At 48.2% G+C, this 12,129-nt stretch overlaps 1 protein-coding gene across 3 annotated transcripts in view; it reads left to right on the top strand.

Annotated features, from left to right (window-relative positions):
• NCKIPSD (NCK interacting protein with SH3 domain) overlaps window positions 1-12,129 on the top strand; it is a 61,375-nt gene that overhangs the window by 25,988 nt on the left and 23,258 nt on the right. For all 3 annotated transcript variants that reach the window (XM_068960324.1, XM_068960325.1, XM_009688253.2), the window contains 4 exons: window positions 1,722-1,834; window positions 2,587-2,788; window positions 7,329-7,416; window positions 9,763-10,391. In XM_068960324.1, coding sequence (XP_068816425.1) covers window positions 1,722-1,834; window positions 2,587-2,788; window positions 7,329-7,416; window positions 9,763-10,391 — 1,032 coding nt within the window. The remainder of the gene's footprint in view (window positions 1-1,721; window positions 1,835-2,586; window positions 2,789-7,328; window positions 7,417-9,762; window positions 10,392-12,129) is intronic.

Raw genomic sequence — 12,129 nt, 5'->3', positions numbered from 1 at the left:
GAAGAAATGCATTCTCTGAAATATCTTGCGTTTCCTTCCAACGCTCCTTTAAATGTATTCAAGCGAGCTCTGCTTGCTTTTCTTAATTAGACCTTTAGTTATAGGTGGCAAAATTCCTCCTGGGATGAGGCTGTTGGAGGCTTTCTCCCCACGCTGTGTGCTGAGTATTGCTTAGGTCCTTGATCTGGCAGTTAATTGAATTTGATAGATTTATTTTAACATACCTGTTTTTATTTTTAAAAGTCCTCCCGGTTGTTTTCTTCCTTATCTCTTTTCTTGGGAAAGCAAACAAACCAACAAAAGCAATCTTCTAAATTTTTCTTTTTCTGAAGCTTTCCTTTTTCCAAAGTGTTTCAGAGAGAGCTTCTCATTCCCTGCCGTGTTTGGAGTTTTTTCAGAGTCTGCAGTTGCTGTTAATTCACATTTGGTTTAGCAATTAATCAGGACATAAATAATACATAGCATGCTATCAGAAAACTGCATGGCAGTGCTAAGGAGGCAGGCACTTTTGGCCCTGGCGGGGAGGGGTTGCCTTCTGCTGCTCTGCAGCCCCCTAAGGCCAATTAAGGTGCATCGGTGATGAGATCCAGCCGCTCCTTGGCTGGATAAATGGTTGCTCTGATGCAGGGAGGGGGGCAAAGCAAGCGAAGATGAAGGAGGTTTAATGTTCAAACAGCTGCAATGAGCGCTGGGGTCCAAGCGCTCCCCTTCCCGCTTGCTCAGCCCCTACGCGCAGCAGGCTGAGGTTGCACGCGGCGATACCAAGCAGTGCAGACACCAGCCGCCACAGCTTATGGGCAGTCTGCAGCTCTGCTGGGCTGCTGCTAAAGGGCCCTAGTACTTTTCTTCTGAAGACTTGTCAAGACTTGTTTTCAAGACTGAAAACATAGTCTTGAAGAAGATCCCAAGCATGGAAACCTGCTTTAACTTTCCTATGTCCCTTCACCAGAGCTCACTCGCTGCCAGCCTCCTGTGTAAGCCTGGTGAGTGACATGTTTGGTATTTCTTGTTTCAAGGCTGGTGTTTATTTCAGCTGCAGTAACAAGTGTCAAACTGGCTGGCATGAAGAATAAATGTTACTGTGATGGTTTGGGTGGAGATCTGGGAAAGCCATTTCAAGTTGCAGAACAAATATAAAACCATCAAGAAAAAGTGAGCAAAAATGTAGAACCAGAGCCAGCTGACTTGCAAGGCCACCAGATCTTGGCTAGGTCTGTAACATTCACCGCTGTGGGTTTGCTCTATAGCAGGGTGGTGAGAGCAGAGAGAGTTGAGCTTGGAATAAGCTGGGTTTTGCAGGGGGATCTCAAAAGCTCCCGGTAGCAGTCTGAATATTCGAGGCTGCTTTGTGGTCTGAGGTTCTGCCACTGATCTCCCTGCAATGATTGCTGGGCTTCAGGGCCCGAACGGCGAGGCAGGCACAGAGCTGCAGGGTGCTCACTGGTGCTCCTTACGGTGGCTTTCTTTTCCAGCCATAAACCTTGAATGAGTAGACTCTGTTTTGAGCACAGCTTCAAATATGTTTCCTTTGGAGAAAGGAGGGAAAAGTGAGGCAGTGGCAGGATGGGGTCCTGGCTCTGGGAACTGCTCGCTGGCTGTTCGGCTCTTTCAGTGCCTGCTCCGTGGGTTTCATGTACTTCAGTCTTTCCTACTGTAAGCTCTGATGTAAAAGGATTGCAGCTGAAGCCGTGTAGTAATGTGCAAAATGTCACATTTCTCAGGTGCTGGAGCAAGATGTGGTTCTCCAGTCCATTGACCGTGCCATCGAGGCTGTGCACAATGCAGCCATGAAGAATGGAGGCAAGTACAACCTGGAGCAGAGAGATGTCCTGCAGTAAGTACCACCAGCACCAGGCAGTGGTGGCAGATGGAGGGTGGTCAGCGCGTGATGCTTTTGTCTCTTCTGTTCCTGGTGGTCAATTTGGACATCGCTGATCTGAGTCCCTGTGCTGCACAGTGCTGATATGCCCAGTGAGCTTTCCAGATCTAGTGACTGCCTCTGTTGCTCTTCCTGTCAGCTGCCTTCCAACAAAGCGGTGCTTCATCTTGCCCCTCTGTCCCTGTGTATAGAAAGAAAAGGAAACTCAGCTGCCTTGTAGGCTTAGAGGAGAAATCCAAAACCTTTCCTATTGTGTTTTCTCCCCTCTACCAACCAGGAATGGCAAGAGTTGTTAGCCATGTGGCACAGGGTCTTTAAGATGTTCACAAATAACTGATTGTGATGAGAATTTTCTTCCTCTGACACCTCACACTGTGCGCTGATGCACGCTGGCTTCATCTCAGTTGAACAGTGATTCTAAAGTGCAGGCAATCTCTGAAGCTTGCAATGCAATGTGTAACTCCCCTGAAGAAGAGGCATTTTTCTCCTGCGAACTTATGAATAAATCATGAGCCTTTTGCAGAGTCTCTTCCTTCCTCCCCGAGAAGTGCTTCAGTTGTTAATGAAACTGGAGTCAATCATCAGAGTAACATAACCCCATTCTGATGTATATAAAAAATCCCAATGCAATATCTCATTTAAACATTGCAGCACAGTGACTCCCTTCCGTTAGCTTTGTTCTTCCTGATGTTGTCATTCCATTCCAGAAAACTGATCCATCACCGGAAGGAGACTGTGTCCCGCAAAGGTCATTCACCTAGCCCTCAGGGGATGGTTATGACCCAGTCCTCCAGCGATCACCATCTGGATGTGGCGCGGCAGCCCAACGGGGTGTGCCGGACGGGATACGAGCGACATCACAGTCTTCCAAACACTGAGTTTGAGGAGGAGGATGAAGGCCTGTATCAGGTAACAGTGGCTGGACGCTTTCCTTCTTTGATAATATAACATTGCTTATTCTGTTTAATGAAACGCCTTGCACAGCTGAAGCCATGAAGAAAGTATTTTTGTTGCTTGCCTGGGACTACTATGATGTTTCCCTGGGTGCTGTAAATTGAGCCTATGCTCTATCCAAGGAGTCTGGAACAGTCCCTTTGTATTATTTACACTTTTAATGCTTCTTGGGATCCTTGAGAGTCCAAGACTTTATGGTGAAGCGCAAGGTCCGCTCTAGTTTGCATGGCTATTGCTTGACAGCTTTCTAAAATGTTCCAGCTTCCTCAGAGGATACTTTGAAAAGCAGTTTTGACATAAGCAGCAGAGCGCTCTCTGAGTACTCAGCACTGCTTTATATTTTTCCCTTGTTAAATCTGCACAACAGGATCTTTGCTCTTTAGCATTTATCGGCTGTGGCTGCTTATTTTTAGTACTCACATCTTAAAAAGCAAGATCCTGTTTTGTCTGAATGTTCCTTGTAGTGATGAATTAAGGGTGAAATACAGGAAATACAATTTAGAAGCAGATTTCTTTTTTTATCTGAATGGTACGTGTTCCAAGGTTACTGTGTGGCGTCAGCAAGGCTTCAAAGAAGTAGCCGAGGACGGGTGCAGCAATTGTTCAGGATGAATTATGTGGCTGATTACACAGGGTAGGTAGAGGTGGAAGTTAGGGCTAAAGGCTAAGCAAGGATGAGCAGGGAGATGTTTTTCTCCTGCAGATGAACATGTACACTGTAGTCTGTCTTCATCTATCAAGAATAACTGTTTGGAAGCAGTGTTCATAAGGTGCTGATACACTGTCACTGCTGGTATATGAGGCTTGTTTTACACTTAAAGAATTGTGAATCTGCAGAGATTAAAGGTAGCTCTGGCTCATGCAGAACACAGGCAGCCTTACAAATCCCATTTTTCTCCTTGATGTTAGTTCTCTCTTCTAGGCAGCCAGATCAGCTGCGTTCCTAAGCCTCTGCGTTTACGGGCTAAGAAAATGGAGCACCTTAAGGCCCATTCACTGTGCTAATTTCCCGTCTTTCTCTGTTGATCTGTGGTCTGGTCGTTTGCCAAAAAGGAACAAGACAAATTCCCTGGCTAACAAAGAACTGTTTCTGTGTGGGTGGCAGTAAGGATGCAGTCAAAGTGTATCCAGCTTTGTTTGCACCGTGCTGAAAGGGCTCTTGGAGATTGTAACCGTTCGATGGAGGGATTTCCTGTATGTTTTGCAAGTACAAAATGGAGGAAGCATCATTGCTTTCCTCCACTCTAGCTGGTTATGCAGCTGCCAAAGAGGAGACCTACTGAAATCTGAACTTTTTCAATAACTCTTGAGAAGCAGAGGTCTTGGGTTGTGTTTTTCACTGCTTTGGACTTCTAGGTGCATCTTATTTTGCATCTGAAGACTTAAGCAAAATTTTAAAGTGCAGATTTCCTGTTGGTGGTGTGGGCTGCTTTGCTCCCCAGGGGCTAAACTGGCTAAAGTAGCAGGTCATAGCACCCGTGCTGAGCCTTTGCTTAACTCCTCTCCAAGTTACCATGGGGTGGGAATCTGGGGCAGTTGTATACCAGGTGCTGAAGGAAGAGGCAAGGTGCTCAGACTGATTCAGCCGTAAAATCTGCTGCATTTGTGAAGGTTTAACGTGGGCTTCTGATGCCCTTCTCTGGAAGGCTTTGCTGTAGACTGCAGTGTCCAGCTTGGCAAAGTTTGTCTTGAGGAGGTTACGTGCCTTTTTTTAAAGGATCATACTAGTAATAGCATAATTCCCGCAAGTCAGAGTCCAAAGGCTGGTGGTGTCTGTGCCTGCCCAGCGGGAAGGGGACGAGGGTGTTGTGATTCAGTCATCTCTCGTCCCAAGCAGCGCTGGCAACCGTGCCTCTGCCTAGAAGTCCCTGGAGGGTGGGAAAGGAGGGGAGCACGCGTGTAAAATCTGTGGAGTTGGCAAAGTTCACAGCCCCTGTAGAGCCCTGGGGAAAGGGACGTCTCTGCCACTCGTGTACTTGTCTGTCTCTAGATCCCTGCAGTTCCCTCCCCGGATCCCTGGCGACGATCCTGTGGCGAGGAGGATCTGAGATGCGAGGAGTCCTGTGGCTTACCTTCCCCAAGGCAGCTGGAGGGAGGGAGGACATTTTCTCACCTTTCTTCCCCTTCCCGGGGGTTGATTGCTGTATGCCGTCCACATGAGCCCCCTCGATGGCGGGCTGAGGGTGGGGATGGCCATCTGTTACTCCCTCTCGAGGCCTGACCGCGCTGCGGCTCGCAGCTTTGGCAGGCGTTAGCCCTGGGAAATTCACTTGATGCTTCGCATTCTCGTTGCAACCACTCGGGCTGCAATGCATAGCCGCCTAAATGAGGCTGGCCGAGCCGTCTGCGTGATGCTATCTGGGGCTCTGAGCTAACATCAGAGGTACATCTATTAATTTAAACACTAATCTCTAATAGTTGTGTTACACTTGTCTGGTATATTTAGAAGGGATAATAAAGCCATGGAAATACTCGAGAATGACCCGGCCCTCTCTGTCTCTAAATAATGTCACGCTGCTGCTCTGAACTCCAAGCCTGCCTGGCTGCTAAATCCTGCTGCTTCGGTAATTATGGCCGTGCTGTGCCAAGCAGCTCTGGCTCGTACTGCTTCTCCCTGCCGTTGTGTGCAGAGGGCCTGGCTTTAGCACAGCTGAGCTTTCCTGATTTTGGACCAGCCTTCCAGCCATGCTTTGCAGAGACCTCTCGTGCTCAGATTTGCCTCTCTCAGCAGTACGGTCCCCTTTTGGACCAACAGTGGTGATTTTGAAAGGACAAGTGCGTACTTGTTAGATTCCAGCTGGTTCTCTCTGCGAGTATCATATAGCGTTTTATCCAGATGACAACATGAGGTGGGCTGACAATAACGGAAGAGCTCAGACTGGGAGCCTCCAGCAGTCCCTCTGTCTAATTGACTAGTTAAAGGCGGCGCACCTAAAGAAGCGGCTTGATACAGGCCTTTGTAACTGGTTGGATGTATTACAAGTTGGGTGGGAGGGAGGGAGCAAGACACCCCTTTTTAAATGTCTTTATAAGCTGTGTAAAATGCTGTTTTCGGATTTCAGGTAGGCTTCACTGAGGGCTATGAGCACTGTATTGTCAATTTTTGACATGGAGTGTTAAAATATTTGAAGCTGCAGCTCCCAGATGCATCTTCTTTACAGGAACGTCCTTGCTCCCATCTCAGAGCAAGTTTCTGCCCTCTTTTGTTCCAGGAAAAAGTACACTTGTTGTTGTTCTTGTTCTGGAGCTATTTAAAATACAGTTTTACTCCTGGCTTTTTCAGGGGCCGGTCTGTTTTTCATTCTGGGGGTTGGCAGTGCTCTGTGCCTTTGGTCAGCATTGTGGGACCGTTCTGAAGTTCAATATTGATCCCTGTTCCCACTTCACAGATAAACTTCTTTTTCAGGGCTAAAGAAACAAAATTAGCATTGTGTAATGGCCTGAATGTCACTCTGGTATATTCCAGCTGGTTTCCTTGAGCTGTTGCTGAGAGATTCAGGCCATAATCTCTTTTCCCTTCTGATTCTAACCTAAATTGTGTTTCTGCGGGCAGCAATTGCAATATCTCATAAAAACAGAGGTGCGTTTGAGGCAGCCGGGCTCTGAACCGTGGAAATCCTTGGAGACCCGGGCCTCTCGGCTGTTAGGATGCGCGGGTTCAAGCGCTGATGCAATGCGCTTCCACTTGGTCTGGCTGTTGTATTCAGTGATAGCCGCTACTTCCTAAGCGATCAGAGGGGATATTACACCCCACTGCGGTAATTCTAGGTGAAAAAAGACATGAGCGATCGTGGTATCTGTATCCAACAGGGAAAGATCAGAGCGTAGAAATCTGGGTCAGGGGCTCTTATGTTCCTGGCTCAGCTTTGCTAGGAGAGGAGACTTACAGGAGCGATACCAGATGCAGGGAGTTGGTCAACTCGCTAGCAAGAGCTTTTCCCAGCAGGTTTTGCTATAGTGCAGAACCGCACAGTGATTCTAGCCTGATTTTTCTCCCTCCCTGTGTAAGTAGAAATAGCTGTGAAAGCATGGAAAAGGAATGTCTCCAGTCCTTGGCTTTGTCTCTCTGCAAGGATATTTGTAGCTGATGTAATGGATCTCGCCAGAAGAGTATCTAAATATGCTCTCTGTTTGCAGCCTCTGTGGAGCTATTGAGAGTAATGTAAAGTCACGGTGAATGTGTGGGATTGCATTTGGAATAAGGAAGGAGTAAATGCTTGACAGGTCTACACGACATGTGTGCTATGTGCTGCTGAACATAGCAATTAAACAAGGGCTGCTTTTCCTGTCACAGGGAGGGGATGAAGCGGGTCTGAGTCCTGCTTTGTTCCTCTAGGAAGCTGCCTATTAATGTCTGTCCTCCTGAGAAAACCTCCCAGCATGAGGAGAGAGATGTAAGGACAAATTTACACACGCACACCAAAAAGAGGGCTTTATAACAGAGACCGTCTTTATTGTCAACCTCCTTTGATTGCTCTAAAATCTTTCCTTATAGATCCCACCACAGCCCCGGCGTGCGGCCCCCATCACGCCCCCACCTCCAGAGAAACGCAAGAACGCACAGATTGCTGCACCTATTAAAAGTAAGGACAAGCCACTTTTCAGATCTCGGGCAAGAGACAGACAATGAACTAGATGACATTCCCTGGACCGACTGCTCGTTGCACACTTAGAAAAGCATCCCCTTGATTGTTGCTAAAGGGAACGCTGGGTTTAAATTCCTGTAGGTTTTAATCCTAACGGTGGTGGTCAGTGCTCCTTTGTCCTCTCTCATCTGTAAGGACTTTTGGCTGCGTGGCGCTTGCGCTTTCTCTCCTGCCAGCTGCCGACGGATGCCAGGTACAGTATCCTTTTGGGCTTCCTACGCCAGCTACCGTGGAGGAGGGGGTGCTCTCCGGGGCACGAACCTGGCTGCCCACATGGCTAATCTGACCAGTGCCCGCCGCTGTGATTTAAGGTCCTTGTGGCCATTTCCTTGGCACAAACACTGTGGGCATCTCCCACCAAGGCAAAGCAAGGCTTCTTCCTGGCTGTGATAAGTGCAGTAGCTCACCAGAGGGAGCTCACTAGTAGTGCTTTTAGGACAGGCTCAGGTCAGCTTTTGGCTTCCAGGCTGTCGAGCGTGTTCTCCGTTCAACGGTCAGATGAGATTTTTGTGGAATTGGTGGCTGGTCTCTTGTGAGAAGCAGGAATAACGCCATCGCCGGGCCGGTAGCGACCAGGGGCACGGCAGGCAGGTAGGGGAGCTGGTAGGCGCGGGTGCTTGGGTCCGGACGAGAGCAGGACCATGAGCCGCCAGCAGGAGCTCCTCCGTCTTCAGCACCGAAGGGTTATCGAGGAAGTGAGCAGAGTCATTTTGCTGAGTTGCTGTCGACTTGCCAAAGTGCCGTCCTGCGCAGTGATGGTTACGCTGCAGTGACGCGCAGCCCGTTTGCGGCTCACTCGTGTCCCCCTGCGAGGGGCAGGGCAGGTCAGAGCGTGCAGCTAATTGAAACTTGGAGCTGGCACCAGCTTCCTTAATGGTATTTATTGAGCCATTTTTCCCTGTGGTAGTGGGACTTTGCGAAGGTTGGTTTCCTTGAATTCATTCTTGATTTAGTGAAACGTAATGGGAACTATAATTTGTGAACGCTTCTCTGTGAAAAGAGGAAGAAGGGGAAAAAAAACGGGAGGATGCTGAACCCCTGTGGGAGGAAGGGATGCATTTTTTTTCTGCCCAGTTTGTGCTTGTCTTGAAGTAGATCCTTCATAGCAGTGCAAGGACTCATGGGGGTTTCCAGAAAATATAGAGCAGTCCTAGGCTGGGGAAGTGCAGCAGGAGGTGTGATTTGGCTTGGTTGCAGGACAGGTTGCACAGCAGAAGACAAATGAGGAGGCATTTCATGTGTCAATCCCTCGTTTGGTACAGGAGAAAGATGTGTTGCCTGAGGGAAAAGGTAATTTCCTGTGCATAAGCAGGTGTATCAGAGAAACAGAGGCTGTGGGAATATTTGTGCGGAGCGAGACTATGTTCTCTGAGAAGCGAGCTCCCTGTGGTGTACGTTCTTTCTCTTCCAGCTCCAGCATCAGCTGTTCTCTCTAAACTCTAGATGAAGATATCCTAGTGTTTGCCCAAGTAATTGTCTATTTTCATAGTCAAGAAAGGAGTCAGATGTGTTTGTGTCCTCCAGAAACAAATGGATAAGGCTTAACAAAGCTCCGTGTTAGACTGGATGTTAGTAAAGAAAAAGCTTAACAATTTGGTTGCTTGTAGTAGATTTTTTCCTAGAAAAATGAGACAACTATCACTGCTAGAGCTAGTCAAAACTAAAAGGGAGAAAGAAATAAAGTAGAACAGATAATCTTCTGGTGGCTTGGGAAAGCAGTATATGCAGTCCAGGTCTGCGGGGCTTGTGATCAAATGCAGAAAAGGAGAGACCACCGGTGCTCGTCAGCCAAATGGTTTCCTCACTGTTGATGCTACTTGGGGTGTACATGTACAGTTGGTGCTTCAGGGAGAGATCTGAGCAAGGGGGAGATGCTTGCTGGCATGTGAAGCGTTCAGTGTCTTGAAACTCTCAGGCATGTCATTCAAAAGTAATGGCTTATATCCTGAATGGAGAAGGTCCTTGCTAGGCCAGGGGAAAAGACTTTTCTGTCCCTTAGTCCTGATTCTCCCTCCCTCCCTTCTCTTGCGTAAAACATTAAGCCCTTTGAAGGGTATTCATCTCAATTGAGTATTTTTCCCCTTTCTAAAGAGGTGATTGTGCAGAAATGCTCCAGAGAGAACTCGTACAATTTCGCTTTGAGACAAGTGAGGCAGGAAGAGGAGTTAAACTGCTCTGGTAGCATGCACAATGAGCCTTTTAATGGACTGTGCTGCAGCAATTTGTTTTTTCTTTTTTGCTTTGATGCTGTTGCTAAGGCATTTTTTAATTGTTCCCTTTCAGATGCTGTTGAAATTATCTCTGGGTCAGCTTCTAGCGCCTCCTCTATAAGCACAACGTCCCTGGATACCTTGTACACTGCTTCTTCTGCGTCAGAAACCGCTCTCCCAACGGCCACGTCCAGTCCTGCCAACACGCCTCCCCCTGTCCCCAGCCGGAGTGTTCACACCACCATAACGCGCAATTTGGATGCAAGCTCAGTGGCCCACCCCCGTTATGGGACTTCCCCAAAGGAGGGGGCTAGCAAATCTCCCCAGACCAAGCGGGCTGCCCCCGCGCCACCCCCTGAAGGAGGGGTTCAGAGGTCCGGTGCTACAGATAGGGAGAAGGATCCTCAGGTCAAGAAAGCTGCCCCGGCTTCCCCTGCGAGCCTTGACGCTTTCAGCGCGCTCTGCCTTGACGACAAGAAGGCGGCCGCGGTGGAGCCCACAGCGCCAGAGCCCAGTGGCCTGACCACGTCCGTGCCCAAGACAATCGGGGCCGAGCTGATCGAGCTGGTGCGCAGGAACACCAACCTCAGCTACGAGCTGTCCCGCGTGGCCATCGGCGTGGTCATCGGCCACATCCAGACCTCCATCCCGGCAACCAGCAGCATCATGGAACAGATTCTTATCTCCGTGGTGGAGAGTAAGGTAATGAGCGCGGGGCTGCTGCAAAGGGCCATGGCCCTGGTATCGGGTAAAAGGTGTCATGGGCTCACGGCTAATTCTGCCCTGAAGTTTGGGATGGGAAGTGCAGGGACATCCCAAAGGAAAGGGGAGAGATGCTCGATGGATGGGAGGGGCTAGCCGAGGGGACCAAGGGTTTAAACCAAGCGGGAGTACTGGTGGCCATCCACATCAGGGAAATCAGGGAGACGTGAGTTTATTCTCTAGGTGAGTTGCAAATGTAAGGAAGGTCTAACCGTAGGTTTGGAGCTGGGGGTGAGAGAGGAGGAGCGGGCTGGGCAGCACTGGCTGTCCTGCAGTGGGCGTTCAAATAGGGCTGTGGTTTAGGGAGTGATCATGAGATGGGTGGCAGTGGATGTAACCTTGTGAGGGCACCAGCCAGGAGACAGTAACCTCCCAGGTCCGGAGCACAGCGGTGGCCACAAAGTGTCAGCAGGAATGGACACAGCAGGGCACAAAGCGATCTGAGAAAACGGGCCTGGTCTGGTGTGGGGGCTCCTCAGAGAGATGGGAGAGGGAGAATATGAAGCCTCCACTTGGCTTTCATGATCGCTGCTAATCAGAGTGAAAGCTTGCAAAGGGATATTAAAGAACTGAAGAGAAATTTAAAAAAAAAAAAAAAAAAAAAAAAGGGCAAGAGGCTTGACACCAAAGAATGGGGGGAAGAAACCTAGTGGGGACATGTTGAATGTTTAAACTTAATAGACTGTACCTGTGCAGAAGTAAAAAGTGGAAGAACAAACGATCCAGCTAAAGGCTGTGGCAAAAAGGGCAATTGGGAGTGAAAAAAAGAAGCAACCTTAGCCTTTCTGCTTCTCTACTCTGGCACGAGCTGTTCGCCGTTCATTGTGAAAGCTCATGGAGAGCCATTGTGGCAGCACAGAACTGCAGAAAGAAATTAACGCTGCCTTTTTTCAGAGGTATTTTCTGTTACAAATGCAGCAAATAGAAGCTGAGAAAAATGGAGCCTTAGTAATAAGTGGTTGTTTGCAGAAACCTTTTGTAAAATAATGCATTGTAGAAATTTATTTTTCTAGCCTAGCATGCTAGGCTCTGTGTAGATTCAGCATGCCTGTGCGTACTATAAATCTGCACGTATTTTTCTCTTATAACTAGGGAGTGCACGCAACTTCTATGTTGTTGGTGTCTTGCTATGTGTGCTTCTCTATTATCCCATAATACTCCTCAGCCTTTTCTTTTTCTTTTTTCTTTAACCACAGAAGAGTGGAGAAAGAGCACTATCTTCAACTTGCTCTAAACAAACCTTATACACACATTCCTCCTTCCTCTATTACAGACAGAGAAGGGGAAAAATAGAGGAGTGCTTCTTGCAGCTGTCATTGAAATAGCTGTGTGCATCTGGGCAGCCCTCCGCTCCGCTCGGAGGCATGATACGTTTCGGCTCCCACTTGCGAAGTACAGCCCCGAGGAGTACATTTCATATAAACATCTAAGATTAGAGTTGCAGTGCTAATAGCAAGATTATAAGGAACTGTTTGGAGGCATTTGAATATGGAAAACTATTGGCATTGAAATTTTAGATCAAATCATAATCTAGTTAACTGTCTGCATTGAACAGAGCATCTTGTAAGCAACCATCAAGTCTCAGTTTGTGGCCATAACCCAATGGTTAGTTGCTTCCTGCTCCCGAACCGATACAGTAGCAGCGTGCGAGCTAGATTCAGCAAAAAATTTTAGCTGT

Source organism: Struthio camelus, chromosome 14 (genome assembly GCF_040807025.1).
Source record: "Struthio camelus isolate bStrCam1 chromosome 14, bStrCam1.hap1, whole genome shotgun sequence".
Taxonomy (NCBI): Eukaryota; Metazoa; Chordata; class Aves; order Struthioniformes; family Struthionidae; genus Struthio; species Struthio camelus.
Note: the sequence above shows the minus strand (reverse complement) of the source record. Positions and strands in the feature narration are given on the sequence as shown.